Source organism: Cibotium barometz, chromosome 22 (genome assembly GCF_041138505.1).
Source record: "Cibotium barometz isolate CiBa-2024 chromosome 22, ASM4113850v1, whole genome shotgun sequence".
Classification (NCBI taxonomy): Eukaryota; Viridiplantae; Streptophyta; class Polypodiopsida; order Cyatheales; family Cibotiaceae; genus Cibotium; species Cibotium barometz.
In genome coordinates this window covers 934,002-951,336 of record NC_141067.1, presented here as the reverse complement: position 1 = coordinate 951,336, position 17,335 = coordinate 934,002, and the positions used below count along the sequence as shown (strand labels likewise).

General features: G+C 46.3%; 2 protein-coding genes across 5 annotated transcripts in view; one reads left to right on the top strand and one right to left on the bottom strand.

Moving 5' to 3' along the window:
* The window catches only part of LOC147626142 (long-chain-fatty-acid--[acyl-carrier-protein] ligase AEE15, chloroplastic-like), a 130,546-nt gene that overhangs the window by 81,986 nt on the left and 31,225 nt on the right, over positions 1 to 17,335 (bottom strand). For all 4 annotated transcript variants that reach the window (XR_015268557.1, XM_086816249.1, XM_086816250.1 and 1 more), the window contains one exon: positions 26 to 140. Coding sequence is in view for 3 of the 4 variants with exons in the window: in XM_086816249.1 (XP_086672375.1) it covers positions 26 to 140 (115 nt within the window). In the remaining variant the exon portion in view is untranslated. The remainder of the gene's footprint in view (positions 1 to 25; positions 141 to 17,335) is intronic.
* On the top strand, positions 4,874 to 6,177 carry LOC147626143 (uncharacterized). Its single transcript, XM_086816247.1, has one exon. It carries the CDS (start codon positions 5,239 to 5,241, stop codon positions 6,013 to 6,015), a length of 777 nt encoding a protein of 258 aa, XP_086672373.1. The 5' UTR covers positions 4,874 to 5,238; the 3' UTR covers positions 6,016 to 6,177.

Sequence of the window (17,335 nt, the reverse complement as noted above, 5' to 3'; positions counted from 1 at the left end):
GCGACTTGTATATTTAGTGAGTTACCTTGGTCTGCAACGAGCCACCGGCATGAGTTGTCAGCAAAAAGAGCAACTTTTTCATCTGGATGGATCCCGGCTTGCCTCAATCCTTCAGAGAACTCCAAAATCTCTTGCTCCAGCTGTTTCAATTCCATAAAAGTTGGAATCAGTACAGATGTAGAGTACCAACAAGATGCAAAAAAACATTCCCCAACACTTATACAGGACAAATGACTGTATGGCTGTGCATAAAATAAATAAATAACTGTATGGCTGTACACAAAATGAATAACTGTATGACAGTACAAGCTCCTATACACGGCTCACTTTCACCATGGATGCCCACCAGACTAGGACCTTAGTTTTATGCAGTGTAAATGCCCTTTCTTGTAATCGAGGTTAGGGTTGAGATACTACATTATGTGGTCGCTATCACTTGTGTGAGCAGGACTCAGGATATGCACAGAGGACATCCAGGTGTGCAGGGACCCTGTCGGCCAGCATTGCAGGAGCAGTTTGGTCATGTCCACCAGCATTTATATATTTGAGTTTGTCCTCTTTTGGCCGACAGCAGGCCGGCCAGTTCAGGATGTTTTGTGGGCCTATATAAGGTTAGGCCAGCAATCATTTAGAAGTATCTCACTCCCTCAAGGAGTCAGGTCATAGAGAGTCTTAGAAAGTCATTTGGTCCCCTTATTGGGTAGGACAAAGACCACAGGATTGTACTAGACTTATACATCTTTTGGTATCATATGAATATACTGAATACCCAGCCATCTCGCTCTCTTCTCTCTCTATCTATTTGCCTTTTGCATTTATAGGTTCTTATGAAAGGCATTTAAGACTGAAAGAAGACTCCCACAGCTTCTGCATGTCACAGCTTCTCTCCCTCCCACTCAGTCATGGGATTTTTCATCAGCCAACAGCCCTCTAAGGCAGCCGACTGCAGTCCAGTGGCAATATATAAACATGGCCTCAGTCCCACACAGAAACCATTTAAGTATTCAGCAAAGTACAGAAAGTTTGCAGCATCCTACCAACTCCAGGCAACAAGGAAGCTCCTCTTCACATTCAGCCAGTATAAGTACAATCCTACAGCTATATGGACCATAGCAGCTATAAAACGCGTTTTTTATAAAAAATACTTGACGGGACGTTTCCAAAAAAACGTCCTTTTGAAAAAAAACGTGAGGTTTTTTTTTTAATTAAAAAATTTGCCAGGCTAACGTTTAACGTTACGCCTAAGCTTTTTTGGGATCCGCGTGCGCTCTGTTGCTTCCCGAACCTGCACGCCCAACCTCACACGGTACTCTCTCTCTCTCCTTCACCCCCTCTCTCTCTCATCTCCTCTCTCTCCCCTTCTCCCTCTCTCTCTCTCTCTCTCTCTCTCTCTCTCTCTCTCTCTCTTGTGCACACATTTCTCGCGAAGCTCTCTCTCTCTCTCTTATATACTCTCGAGTCTCTTTCTCTCTCTCATCTCCTCTCTCTCCCCTCCACCCTCTCTCTCTCTCTTGTGTACATGTTTCTCGCGAAGCTCTCTCTCTCTCTCTCTGTCTTACAAGTTACATAGTACATTCTCTCTCTCTCTCTCTCTCTCTCTCTCTCTCTCTCTCTCTCTCTCTCTTTGACTATCTCTTTTCACTTTACCACAGCTCAGAGGACACGAGGGGCAGATCACACTCGATATACTTTTACCTCAGAGATTGACTATCTCTTTTCATTGACTATCTCTTTTCACTTTACCACAGCTCAGAGGACACGAGGGGCAGATCACACTCGATATACTTTTACCTCAGAGACTGATGCTGTCTACACAGATGGGATTTATAGACGTCTGTACACAGAGGAGCCAGGGAGACCTTTGGAGGAGTTGACCCATATACTGACAGAGACTTTACATGATGCAGCGAGAGAGGCATATCCACATACTCAGCCTGGACAGAGACAGCATTCTAGATGTATGCCCCAGAACAGCTGGTATGATGAGGAGTGCAGAGAGACCAGAGCCCGACTGCAGCGGGAGGTTGCTTTGGGAGTCACTACTTACCGACAGTCACGTATTGCCTTCCGACGCCTTGTGCGAAGGAAGAAGCGGGCCTTCCTTGCTCAGCTAGAGCAGGAATTATACCAGCTGTTCTTGAGCCAGGATTCGAGGGAGGCTTGGCGTCTGTTTCATGAGTCCTCCCCTGCTTTGGCCATCACTTCTACAGAGGTCTGGGGTAGTTATGCAGCATCTCTATATACAGTTCCTGGACAGACACCTTTTCCTGACCCGCCAGCACCATGCCCACAGACATGTACTTTCTTTACCGCAGAGATGGTAAGGAAGGCCATTGATAGGATGAAGACTGGGAGAGCATATGATCACGATGGATTGGTTGCTGAGCACTTTATTCATGCGAGAGACATGCTGGCAGAGCTTCTAGCAGTGATGTTCAATCGTGCTATGTGCGAAGGCTTACCCGAGACTTGGAGTAGGTCCACCATCGTGCCTATCTTCAAGTCAGGGGACCCTATGCAGCCAGGGAATTATCGCACTATTATGATTGGTCACACACTAGCACGATTGTATGCATCCATTCTTGAGCAGCAGTTGAGTAGATGGGCAGAGAGAGTTGGCATTCGAGCAGAGGGACAGGCAGGGTTCAGGAGAGGTTTCTCTACTCTTGACCACATCTTGACTCTCCGGGCCATTATTGAGGAGGGCAGGTCGCATGGGCGACGGATTTATTGTAGCTTTGTGGACTTCCGCAAAGCATTTGATACAGTGCCCAGAGCCAGATTGATGAGGCGATTACAGGAGATGGGGGTACCCACAGAGCTCATATGGGGAATTATGGCTTTATACAGATCAGTTGCAGGACAGGTACGCACCCCAGAGGGGGTCTCTACTTTGGTTCACTCCACTATAGGAGTGAAGCAAGGTTGCCCGTTATCTCCTTCACTGTTTGGTATGTATGTGGATGAGGCTTCTGACTACATTGAGAGATTGGGGGACAGAGGAGCCCAGCTAGCAGGTACATGGATCCCACTATTGTTATATGCTGATGATATTGTGTTGATCTCTGACTCTCCTGAGGGTATGCAGCGTCATCTGGATGCTTTACATGAGTTTGCACATGATAGTGGATTGTCTGTCAACCTTGGCAAAACCAAGGTTATGGTGTTTAACACCACGCCACAGTGGGTTAGGCGATCAGCTTCCACATTTACATATGGGCAGGAGATTGTGGAGTATACAGATGCATATACATATCTTGGGGTAGTATTCAGTGGGCCAGTGTTTTCGATGAGGAGAGCAGCAGAGACTAGATTGACTAGAGCACATGCAGCCCTGGGTGGTTTGGAGAGGATGTGTTCGCAGGTTCAGTTTCAGGAACCTCGAACAAAACTCTGGCTTTTTGACACTCTAGTGACATCAGCTATGCTTTATGGAGTGCAGATATGGGGACCTTCAGTGGGCCATCACAGCGCAGGCGGGTGGAGAGGTATGGAGAGGCCTTTGGTATCTATGATTGCTAGGCTTATTAGAGCCAAGGCTGTGGTACCTCATGAGATTATTCGAGCAGAGCTGGCGGCTGCCCCTCTGGCGATTGAGGCTCTTACGAGATCAGTCTCCTACATACATGGCTTGTGGGATCTCCCCCGAGACAGATATGCACGCCTCGCCCTGGAGTCCTCCCGACAGTTAGCTTTACAGGGAGACACGGCTTGTTGGTATGGACAGATGACATCTTGGTTCCAGGCACATGGTTTTAGCATGGACAGATTGCCTCCCTTCCAGTATTCTCTGGAGGCACCCTCTCTCACTCTTACACGGACAGAGATTACCAGACTCATCCGTCAGGATTTAGTTCAGCTGGACATTAGGAGGACATGGATACAGCCGACTGAGGAGCTGGGCACGAAGATGGCTTTCTACAGAGAACATTTTCTTGAGCTCACAGCAGATGGTTTTGTGATCAGACCCAGTTACATGGATGTACACTTGTCTCATGCAGTACGATGTGCTATTGGTCAGATTCGCACATCCTCACACCAGCTTGAGATTGAGATTGGCCGATATAGAGGTATACCAGCTGAGGCCAGGATATGCCGAGTATGCCATGGGGAGCCAGAGACAGAGCTGCATTATATATGCCATTGTACTGCATACTATGAGATACGTGGTCGTTTCCACTGTTTATTCAGAGAGGGTTTTGGACCACTTTCCAGAGTCATGGGGTACCAGGACCAGAGGTGTTTGGGATTGTTCTTGCTTGAGCTGCGGAGACATAGAGATAGCCTGCTTAGGCGCACAGAGAGCCAGACTCAGAGGCACATTACAGACTTCTTTAGTCCGGCCATCACTGCACCAGATGGACCACAGCAGCAGCAGGACATGGATACCGCCCACACCAGGGGTACACTGATTGATCGTGCGATTGAGCTTGGGTGGTCCAGACGCCCACGACCACGGAGGAGGGCATCCCAGCATAGACGGAGGTTGCAGCGGCAGATTCGGATTATTCTTGCGAGGCATGCGAGACACCCAGTCAGGGTGCTGACCACAGAGGATATTGAGGAGATCCGCCAGTGTCCGATGCGGCACATATTATGAGATGGAGGTACCTCCATAGTGTACCTTCCAGTTCTAGTTTCATTTTCTAGGTGCCAGTAGTATCATCTTTATTTTTCATTTTCTGGGTTTTTTTATCCAGACATTGTATCAGATCCACCATGATGTAACTTTTGGTCTCATAGGTCATTATGGCCTTTTGAAGACGTTAATATAACATTTCATTTCATTTCATTTCTCTCTCGATTCTCTCTGTCTTGAGTCTTGACTCTTACATACTCTCTCTCTCTCTCTCTCTCTCTCTCTCTCTCTCTCTCCCGTCGCCGCTGCAGCAGGGCCTGCCCCTCCCGTCGCCGCTTCTCTCCCCGTCACTTCCTCTCTCTCTCTCTCTCTCTCTCCCCGTCACTTCCTCTCTCTCTCTCTCTCTCCCGTCGCCGCTGCAGCAGGGCCTGCCCCTCCCGTCGCCGCTTCTCTCCCCGTCACTTCCTCTCTCTCTCTCTCTCTCTCCCGTCGCCGCTGCAGCAGGGCCTGCCCCTCCCGTCGCCGCTGTAGTAGCAGCCCCCTCCTCTGCTCCTCTGCTCGCCCTTACCCTCTCTTGAGTAGGGTTTAAATTCAGTACCCCCCTGAGGGGGAGGGGGGGGGCTCCCTGTGGGCTATTTTCAGCACCCCCGTGATACAACATGGCCCCTAAACTGAAGTCATTTGCAACCATGGCCTCGAACCCACCCCCCCTTCCACCCCTTATCAAACCTCAATCCCCATGGGAGATCTTCATCATGGGAGAACTGAAGAAATTGCAGCAGGAGGTCTCCACCCTCAAAACTGAGCTGACACACAAGGAAACAAAGATTGCCAGTCAAGAAACAAGGATTGCTGGCCTCGAAGCTCAATTGCAGGACATCAAGAACAAGCAGGAGATTCAGGAAGCAGCCCAAGAAGCAACCCAAAAAATACAGGAAACACAACAAGAAAGCACAAAACCTCAGGTAAAATCAGAGAACTTTGTCAGTGAAGTACTGTCAGTCCTGAAAGAAAATGAAAGGGTCAAAAGCCTGGAAACTTTTGTTCGAATTGGGGGCTTGCCAGAAGATTGGTCAGTAGGTACCAACACAGATGAACAGCTAGAGGGATACATCTTGGATGTAGATATCATAAAGGAACGACTCACTAAAGTGGTACCTTTTATAGACCTTGGTGACCCAACTGACATTCAAATTAAAGGGAAACAGGCTAGGGTTCGATACTATGATATGATTGATAAGATCAAGGTAATGAAGCAGACTAAATCATTGCAAGGTACCTCGGTGTGGATTTCTGATGAGTTGACCCCACTACAACTAAAGAATAGAGCGGGGGAACTGGCCAAAGTCAGAGAAGCAAGGAAACAAGGGAAGTGGGCGGTCTATAGAGGAGGAAAAGCTATCATCAAAGATTTTAAAGGTCCACCCTCCTTTTGAAGGACATGAACTTGATACTTATACATATCTAATCACATTAAGCACATGGTGATTTTACCATTGTAACATGTAACTCTCATGAGTCATGAGAGCTTTGAAGTTAGTTTCTTTTTGATCCCACATGCACTTTTCTTTAACCGATACCCCGAAGTGGATTGTAACCAAAGATGTATTCTGATCTGTCCTATAGGTCAGCTTTGGCCTCGACAGGACGTTAATATATCTTTCTTTCTTTCTTTCTTTCTTTCTCTCTCTCTCTCTCTCTCTCTCTCGCGTCTCAATACATATTACATACTATCTACACACACACTCACACACGCATACTTATTACTACCTACAGGCTACGCGGGCAGCAGCACTCGTGTGAGACGCAACATGGGGAGAAAGAAATTAGCGGTATGGGATGAAGTGATCGAGAACAAGGCTGACAAAAATTGGCGGTGCAAGCATTGCAACATTGTCTACACCGGCAGTGCACCGCGTGTTAGAGCTCACCTTCTCCACATTACTGGCCAGGGAATTGATGCGTGTCCCAACGACATTCCCGACGATGTCATTCAGAAATTGGGTGAAGATCCAAGTGTTGTTCATGCCAGAAAGAGAGCCCGAGTTCAGGTTCAATGTACGGCACCTTCCATCATAGATTCCTCCCAGACTTCACCACAACGGGATGTTCCCACATCATCAGTTGCCGGTTCTTCTCGAGCTCCACCCTCTTCTCATCCACATAGCGGTAGTGCACATCCATCTTTCACCACAAGCCCTCCACCTCCAAATGTGCCAAAGAAGTCTCTTCAACAAAGTTGGGCCAAAATCAAGCATGAGAATGCAAGACGAAGAGTTCGGCAATACTTCTTCGAGTGCAATGTGCCCTTTGACCATGCTCGCAAGCCGGCTTTTCTACACATGCTTAGTGCGGTGGTGGATGCGGGGCCCGCATTCAAGCCTCCATCATATGAGATTCTTCGCACCAAAGAATTGAAGGCAGAGGTCATGGACATTGAGAAGGAGCTAGCACCAATACGGGCAGCATGGGCAAGGTATGGGTGTACTATTATGTGTGACGAAACACCGCCCTCTCTTAAATATCCTTGTCTCTTGTTGTCTCGGCACAATGTTCTTGACTAGCATAGATGGCTCCGGGGAGGCACATACAGCTGAATTTATCTATGGGCATCTAAAGGCAGCAATAGAACAAGTGGGAAGCGAGAATGTGGTTGCGGTAGTCACAGATAATGCATCCAATTGCAAGGCTGCCAGCGCACTAGTGGAGAGAGACTATCCACAAATCATTTGGGTTCCTTGTGCTTCGCATTCGATTGATCTTCTAATTGAAGATGTGGGAGCCATACCATGGGTGGCAGATGTGGTGAAGAAGGCAGAGTTTATGGTAAACTATGTGACAAGAAAGCAACGAGCTCTTGGTATCTATCAGGCAAATTGTGAGACGGAGCTCGCAAAGCCTTCAAGTACCCGCTTTGCCTACCTCTTCATTGTTCTCCAAAAATTGGTAAAATGTCGACGTGGTTTGCGGCGTATGATTATGAATGACAGATGGATTTCATGGGATGGTAGCCGCATCGAAAAGGACAAAAGATTTGAGGATCTCATCTATGAGGCAGTCTTTTGGCATGATGCGGAGTGCATTGTAGCATTCATGGAGCCATTGATCGCAGCACTACGCCGTAGCGACTCGGAGGGATGCACCATGGGCCTCATCTACGAGTTCATGGAGAAGGTGAGCACGGCCTTCAATGCAAGCAACCTCTTTGATGATGATAGGTATGCTACTTGCAAGTTGTAGGACGTAAGTCGTTCTTTGCTTTTGACTCGAGTCTTTTTTCTTATAATGTATTCTAGATTCTAATTTATTGTCTTTTGTTCTAAACTTCTATGTCAATAGGATGGATGAAATCAAGGAGATATGGCAAACACGATGGGATTGGTTTCATCGTCCAATTCATGCTGTTAGCCATATCTTGCATCGACTTTGGAGACAAGATGCTCAGAGACATGATCGCGAGCTAAATGTGGGATGGAGAGAGTACACCACCAAAGTGGAGAGAGACCCAGTAACGCAAGATCTTCTCGAGACCCAGCTTCTTCGGTTTCGCGACATGCATGATGATGATTTTGGCTCACCACGAGCTAGTCTTCGAGATGCCCAGCTTAAACCTGTCAGTTGGTGGGAGAAGTATGGTGGTGACTGTGCCGAGCTACAGCGCATTGCTATGAGGGTTCTCTCACAAGATTGCTCCTCCGGCGCTTGTGAGAGAAATTGGAGCTTGTTTGCGGCCATACACACAAAGAAAAGAAATTGCTTGTTGCCTGCACAATTAAAGCGTCTTGTCTTTGTCAATTCCAATCTGAAGCTTCTTCGAAAGAGGGAAAAAATGAAAGCACTCAATGAGATCAACCCCGACACTTTCAAGGTTGAGATTCGCATGGAGGAGCTAGTGCACCCTCGTGACGAAGAAGATGAAGTGTGGGCTTTCCTTGCAGCAGAGAGAGCCTCTTTTGCACATCAGACTCGCACGAGGACCGGCACCATAGGCAGGGGCAGAGGTAGGGATAGAGGCAGAGGCAAAGGCAGGGGCAGAGCCCGAGCCAGGGGCAGGGGCCTTGAGACAGAGGCAGGGGCAAAGGCAGAGCCCGAGCCAAAGGGAGAGGCCAGCATTATAGATTGGAGTGTTAGTGAGGAGGATGAGCATGACCGTGACCATGGTGGGGATGATTCTAGCTCAGAGTCCGAGTCTTGACTCTGATGAATGACTCATGAGTCACATTTTGTATGCCACATTCCAGTATCTACAGACTAGTGGCTCATTTTTATGTATGACATATGTTCATTGTTATTATGTTACGGCTTCGTTCTTATTTATGTTAGGATTCAGGATTCAGGATTCCCATTTTGTGATTTTAGATTCATGAGTACTCAGTAGTAAGTACATTTCATGATTATCTTGTATTCTCTAATCTCTTTAAGCATGATTCATAACTCAAGTCTCTCCTTGTCTTTCAAAATTAAAGTTTAAAGTTTAAACGTTCATAAGTTCATAAGTTATAACTCCAGTCTTAAGTCTTGACTCTTTGGTCTTTTAAAGTTCAACACTTCAAGTTTCAAATTTAAACATGTATGTGACATGTCTCGACCAAATGTAATTAAACTAGTGTTTTTTATTTTTTAAAAACGACGTTTTTTATTTTGGCCCCGCGAAAAAGACGTTTAATACGCGTATTATACTTTGCCGTATTATACGTCCCGTCTCGTACCTGGCTGCTATGATATGGACTTGCATCAGTTGCCAGAAGAGTGTTCAGTAGAGCCTCGGACTAGGTGGATACTCAGCCGACATACGGTCTTCCTCGTTCTTGCGTCGGGCATTCACATCATTTGTACTCAGCATTGTACATCATTTCTCCAAAGAATAATAGAAGCAAATACTCCTGCTTGCAGGGGATGGGAGCGGGGGGGCCTTCAGTGGGTATTGGGACCCAATATTGTGTCGTCTTCTACATTCTCATTCTCTTCTCTCTCTCTACTCTCTAAAGTTGATGCTAAAGATTCTCACCACATAAAGATATCAAGAAGGCCCTGTTGTGTGTTATCACGATCAAGCTCAGTGCATCTTACATTGGTATCAGAGCATCAGGTTGGTAACCCAAATCGGCTACCTAAAGAAGTGAGAGCATCCGGTGGATGGTTAAACTGCGGTCTAGAAAAAACACCCAGGCCTCCTCCATGTCGGCAGAGGCATCACATCAAGAAGGCGGCCAACAAGAAGAGATGGAGGCACAAAGCTTCCAAACAGAAATAACGCTTCCACCAAGCACAGAAGAGCTCCCAAGAATACTGATAGAGCAAATAAATTCTCTGCAGATGCAGCTTGCCGCCGAAAAAGAGAAGCCCAATGAAGGCATCTCAAATCTGGCACAGGTCCTTCTACATATGGAGGAACAAAGAAGAAAACATGAAGAAGCAAAAAGAAAATCAAATGAAGATAAAGAAATGAGACGTATGGAGGAACATAGGGATAGGGAAGCCACACGCAAATATGAGGAAGACCAACGCCGCAGAGAGAAAGCCGACCGCGAGTTCCAGCAAAGACTGGACTGGGAGGCTGTGCAAATCCAGAATCAGCAAACGATGGCACAAATTCTGGCGGCTCTCCCTTAGCAGGCTCCAAATTCCTCGTCCTCCACCCTCCCTAGCACCACTGTCATACAAACCTCTACAAATTTTAGTAAGTATGATGGTAAGTGTGATCATACTGCAGTTACTCAATTTATTCATCAATTTGAAGCAAATTTTTCTTTAGCTTAAATCACAGATCCACAAGATAAAGTCCATGTGGCAGCACCCCACCTCACTGGGGAAGCTGTTACTTGGTGGTAGCATTGGTCACAACTTCACATAGACCCCATCACAAACCAAGTCCATTTTCATTGGAACACCTTCATGGCTCACCTCAAAGCCCATTTTCTTCCACCACTGTACATGACCAATCTTGAGGATGAGTTTTACAAACCCACTCAGGGTGGTTCCCCTGTTTTGACCTATTCAAACAATGCCAAGGAGGACATCAGCGGAGGTTATCTCCAACCAAATGAACAGACATGGTACAGGATAGAGAGCGGTTGTTTCTTCTGTCACACTGTGGGACACGAGAAGAAAGATTACACTAAGTTCCAAGCTGAAAAGTCAACTAAGGCATCTACTTCCAAAATAGCAACCATAGCATCATCATCCACACCTCCACCATCAGCCTCAAATGTCATTCAGCTTTTACCCTCTTTGAATTCAGTGCCATCAGTGATACTTGATGATAAGCAAGAGGGTGAGGCTAAGGGAACGACAAAGGCTCTCATCCGTGCCTATGGCACTGCAAAGGGATAGCAGTTCATTGTCCTCTTTGACATGGAAAGTTTTGAGGATGCCATCTCTCCACAGTTGGCTACCAAGATGAGTTGTACCTTGGTTCCTTATCCCCCTGGTCTCTGTACACACATCACTCATAAAGCTCAACAATTTGAGTTTCAGGTTCAACGGGATTTTATTGTCTCCCCTCTCTTAGGGTGTGACATGATCCTCGAGATCCAGTGGTTTAGACAGTATGCACCCATTCCTGTTTGGAGGCATGACACTTTCACCATCGTTGAAGGCTTTCATGAGCCTCTCATGATTCGCGGGGATCGGAGCATTCCTGGCATTCCACTCATTTCCCACATTCAGGCTCAAATAGCCATCAGAAAAGGAGTAGAGTGTGCGTTACTATACATCCGCTCTTAGTCTAATGAAGTTCAAGTAGCACCCGCAGGGGAGCAACGGATGGCTGGTTTTTTGTCTCGATACAACAACATCATGCTGCGAGACGACCTCCCACCCACTCTCCCACCCAGTAGACCTGAGGACCATCGCATAAAGTTGGTTCTTGGTTCAAAACCTCCCAGCAAATTTCCCTATTGCCTTTCTAAGGCATTGGAGATCGAGCTAGAACAACAGTTAGCTCAGTTACTCCAATCCGGTTTTATCCAACCATCCTCCTCACCATTTGCCACTCCCATTCTGTTTGTCTAGAAGAAAGACAAGTCTGCACGATTATGTGTGGATTACATGGCGCTCAATAAGCTGACAGTGAAGAATAGGTTCCCCATGCCCACAATAGAGTACATCCTAGAACGACTCAATGGTGCAAAGATTTTTTCGAAGATGGATCTTAAGAGTGGCTACCATCAGGTTTGGATCTTCGAGGCCGACATTCCAAAAATGGCCTTTAGGACCCAGCGTGGCCACTACGAATTTGTGGTGATGCCCTTTGGTGTCACCAACGCACCAGGGACATTCAACAAAATGATGTCTTGGATTTTTCGAGATCTCATTGGCAAATGCGTCTTCATCTTCTTAGATGACATTCTTATCTCCTTAGGGACTACAGAGCGGCATGAGCAAGATGTGGCACAAGTTTTGCAACTCTTGTAGGAAAATGAGTTATTTATCAATGCTAGGAAGAGTGAGTTTGGTGTACAGGAAATCCATTACCTGGGATACATCATCAATTCTTCAGGTATTAGCCTCGACCTTGAAAAGGTACATGCCATTGTCAGTTGGAATGTTCCCACAACAGCCCGGCAAATCCGCTCCTTTGTGGGTCTTTGTCAGGCCTATAGCACCCACATGGACAAGTTTTTTGACCTTGCAGCACCTCTTACTGACTTGCTCAAGGGCGTGAAGACTCATCGTCAGAAAGTGTCCGTCACAGACCAGGCTCTAGAGGCATTCTAGGCAATGAAGAAACTTGCCTCTGAGTCACCAGTTTTGAAGTTGGCATCGTGGGATGATCCTTTCGAGGTGATTACCGATGCCAATAACCTTGCCATTGGAGCTATTTTACAGCAAGATGGTAGGCCAGTGGCTTATTATAGCCACAAATTGAATACCGCTGAGAAGAATTATTCAGTGTATGACAAAGAGCACTTGGGGGTGATGACCGCTCTTAAGCATTGAAAGCATTTCCTTTACGGGAGAGACTTCAGAGTTAAGACAGATCACCAGGCACTTAAATGGTTGCAAACCATGCCCAATGCCCAATGGAGTGATAGGCAGTCCAGGTGGAGTCAATTGTTCCAACAATTTGGGGGAATGATCGAATACGCCCCAGGAAAAAATAACCCCGTTGTCGATGCTCTTAGTCGAAAGGGCACTATTCAGACATTGCAGGAGTCCACTGTGCTAGAAATTCAAGGCAAAGACTTAGACAATATGAAGGCACAGCATCCAGATTCAAAAGAGTTCGAGACTCAATATCAGTTGGCCCTCAGTTCACAACCAAGCCACTACAATATACGGGATGGTTGGTTGTTTTTCAAGAACCGTATTTGTGTACTCAAAGAAAAGCGCCAAGTCCTTCGCCACGATGCCCATGATTCTCTTGTTGGGGATCATAGGAGTATCAATAGTACCTTGGAGAAGTTAGAGAGATCATTCTATTGGCCTAAGATGCGACAGGATATCTACCAACATGTCCAATCATGCCAGATGTGTCAAAAAGTGAGAGTTCCTCATACCAAACAGGCAACATTCCTAAGGGACCCTTTCACAACATCAGTATGGACTTCGTAGGCCCTCTTCCCACCTCAGCTGGATCTAGAAATACAGAGCGTATGAAAATTGTTAACAGATTCAATAAGTTTTGCATGCTCATTCCATGCAAGTAAACAACCACAGCCAAGGACACAGCTCGCTTGTTCATTCGGTCTTGGTACCCCATTGGTGGTTTGCCATAGCCTATCACACCAGATAGAGATCCAAAATTTACGTCACATTTTGGAGAGCATTGTTTGACAATTTTGGAACTAAGTCATAGTTGTCCAGCGCATTCCATCCTCAAATAGATGGCCAAACAAAAATTTACAATCAATTGTCCTTTGACATTCTCAAATCATACTACCATGACCAACAGTTGAAATGGAAACAATATCTTCCTTTGGTTCAGGCAACCCTAAACGATACTCATCGGGTATTGGTCGAATGCCATATGAGGCAGCATTTGGTCGCCAATTCTCATCTCTTTTGACGAGACAAGTGTCACCATCTCTTGAGGCTAATAAAACCACCGAGATGTTCTCGAGGATCATGGAGTCAATAAAGGAGCGCCTTGCCAAGGCTCAGGAAGCATATACCCGGCAAGCCAACAAATCCAAGTGAGATGTCAACTTTAAGGAACGGGATAGGGTATATCTCTGCATCATGAAACAAAGGCTAAAGTAAGTGGGCAAGCGTTGTCCCAAACTATCATTCCGAAGTTTCGGCCCATTTCCAGTCATTCAAAAGTTAGATGATGTCTTTTTAGAGTTAAAGTTGTCGGAAAGTTGGAACTATGCACAATGTCTTTCATGTTTCTTGGTTGAAGCCATATGTAGGTCCAGCATTGTAGGATATATCCGATGAGCAACAACCAAATATGATAGACGAAGCTGAAGTCATAGAGCCAGAGCAAAATCCCCTCCACAGATGGAAGCATGGTTCCGATCCAAGAATCCGACAGTTATATACGAAGTTTAAAGACCGTGGAACCCATGAAGCAATTTGGCTGGATGAAGAGTTCTTTCAGGAGTACCCCCAGTTGTAGCTGCCTAATTGGAAGCCCTAAACCTGTTGCCAAGTTAAGCAGGAGGGAATGTAATGTGCAACGTGTTAGACATCATCCCCTACTTGCTGGCTTCCTATTTGGTGTCCTATTTTAGCCTCTAGGGCTGACCATGTTAGTCTGAGGGGCTGGTCACCCTTCACATATATTTTCCCATATTTTTTCCCATTTTATGGAGTCTTGGGTATTTTCCCAGTCGTGTAGGTATTTTAGCTCCAGTCGGCTGCCTTTCATGTAGAGGTATATATAGCCGGCATGCCTCCCTCATATTTCACTGCTTAGCATTGCTTGTCTAGCTTGTCTAGCTGCAGTCCCTCACTTCTGAGGTTCTCCCCTCTTGCTTGGGACATGTATTCCTTTTGGTGATGATATTGAGAGCAGGTTCTCACCTGTGTTTTCCTCTCCATCTTTCTCTTTCACTCTCTCCTGTGTTTCCACTTTCCCTTCTTCCGCTGCACATTCTATCACAACGTGCACTAGGGTACACAGTGACACACTAGCATGATCATCATGCAGCATTTGTACAAAAGTAGAACCTATTTAGGATTATTTGCCATAAGCCATGACCCCATTGTGAGCCCTCAATCCAAGGACAGTCAAGCACGAGCTATGTAGGTCAGTCTCTGAGACTTAGAGATCAGTCAAATGTCAGTCCTCTTAACCCACTTGGAGAAAGCATCATTCAGAAGCAAGTAGTTGTCAACCTTAGCATTAGATACAGGTAGGCATGTTTAGTTTCATTCACATAGGAGGGACCAGCCCTAAGGCCAGCCCCAAGGCAGCCCCTTTGCAAAAGGCATCCATGCCTTTGCCAAGCAGTCGGCAAAGCCCCTTGGTGGCTTTTGTGCCCAGTCGGCCAGCAGCCAACTAGACCTACAGCCCGACCAGCATAATGTGGGCAGCCAACAGGTATAGCAGCACCCGACCAGGCATTTAAAAGCACCCAACCAGGCGTTAAATGCTGCCGACTGGCATTATCCAGTCATGGGAAGCTTTTACAGCAGCCGACTGATAATCACAGTCAATCAGATTTTTCATCAGCCGACAGCCCTCTAAGGCAGCCGACTGCAGTCCAGAGGCAATATATAAACATGGCCTCAGTCCCACACAAAAACCATTCAAGTATTCAGCAAAGTATAGAAAGTTTGCAGCATCATGTCAACTCCAGGCAACAAGGAAGCTCCTCTTCACATTCAGCCAGCATATGTACAATCCTACAGCTATATGGATTTGCATCAGTGGCCAGAAGAGTGTTCAGTAGAGCCTTGGACTAGGTGGATACTCAGTGGACGTACGGTCTTCCTCGTCCTTGCGTCCGGCATTCATATCACTTGTACTCAGCATTGTACATCATTTCTCCAAAAAATAATATAAGCAAATACTCCTAGGAGAGGGGGGCGGGGGGGCCTTCAGTGGGTATTGGGACCCAATATTGTGTCGACTTCTACATTTGCATTCACTTCTCTCTCTACTCTCTAAAGTTGATGCTAAAGATACTCACCACATGAAGGTATAAAGAAGGCCCTATTGTGTGTTCCCACGATCAAGCTCAATGCATGTAACACATACTATCCAAATCTTTGCCTTGAATCTCAAGCACAGCGGACCCCTGCAATGTCTGAATGGTGGCCTTCGGAGTCCGGACTAAGAGCAGCAGCAATGGGGTTATTTTTGCTAGGGACATAATCATGCCTCCAAACTCTTAGCTTTAGTAGCCTGTTTTGTTCCATCAGCACTTGAAGGAAAACTTGGAAGCATTTGTTCTTTTGTGGTGTCTTTGTGTATACTTTCTTCTGCATGTTGGATACCATGGTGCCAAGATCACAAGGTGGTGAAAGTGGTGAAGGAGATGGAAGCTCAAGCCATGGCAATGGTGACCACGGCTAGAGAGAGAGAGAGAGAGAGAGATGCAATAGAGCTCAAGTGAGAGAAAGATTGCACATGAACGCAATGATTGTTTTATGAATGATAATACTCACATCCTACAAGGTCCTAGCCAAGGCCTTGAGTTTGAGGATCCAACCCTTCCTTGGGGATTTGATTCATGCTAACCATATGGTTCACCTGGAGAGCCCGTTGTTTGAGGGGAGACTGGAGCCACCAGCACAGAGATGTTCAGGCTATCTGGCAGGAGTTGATTCACACCCGGCGAGGCCAGTATGACCGGGGCGACTCGGATCGAGCGATCTTGCGACACCAGGCCTTCCACACCACTTGGCGCAGCGGCCCTTTCTATACTCTGCACGCGGGTACCCCCCGCTGGCACTACAGGCCACCTGTTTGGATTTTCCCCCCTCCTATTGTATGATATAGCCTCTCAGTTATTTGTACTTTTCTGCACCTAGGGAGAGTCTCCCTAGCTGCCTTGATTGGATCTCTGCTCTACCTTCTTATGAGCAGGAGAGGGTTTGTAGCCCATTGGGCTTTTTTCTCTTTATAACTAATGAAAGGATCTTTTCATGGAAAAAAAATGATAATACTCACATCATAACCACTAAGGCACAAATAACTCCAACACCCCCCTTCGAGCGAAGGTGGTGAGACCCGAACGCAAAAGAAGCAACCAACCTCCAACTCCATCCAATCACTGCAGAGAGGCAACCTCGCCATGCGCACTGCCGTGCCATGCTATTCCCTCAATTCGCATATGACCGAAGCTGAGATTATTCCACACACACACACACACACTCATAACTAGAATAAGAATAGATCTTTGTCTTTTATAGGATCAAGGCTTTACAACAATTCCAAAAAGACATCCAAAAGATTCAGATTTTGGGGTACAACTCGGGCAAAGAACCCTACACCCAAAAATAAAAAACTAAAGATTCCCCCCTTCATGCCGATGAAGATCCTTTTTTGACGCAGTTTCCAAGATTCTGACACTTGATGGGCAAGTGTGGGACAAATATTTGCAATGAGCAAGTGCTTCATGATACTGCTTGCAATACCAATGGTTGAAATCCTTTTTGGCACGATGGTGGCCAGTGCAGAGGAGCCATGTGAATGGATGAGGTCATCCATGATGCTTTATCTCAAAAAGATAATGATATGATCAATTTTTACCTTTTTAACAGGATGGTGGCCAGTACATAGGAGCCATGTGGGACGAGTACTTACAATGATGAGAAAGTGGGACGAGTACTTACAATGATGAGAAAGTGGGACAAGTA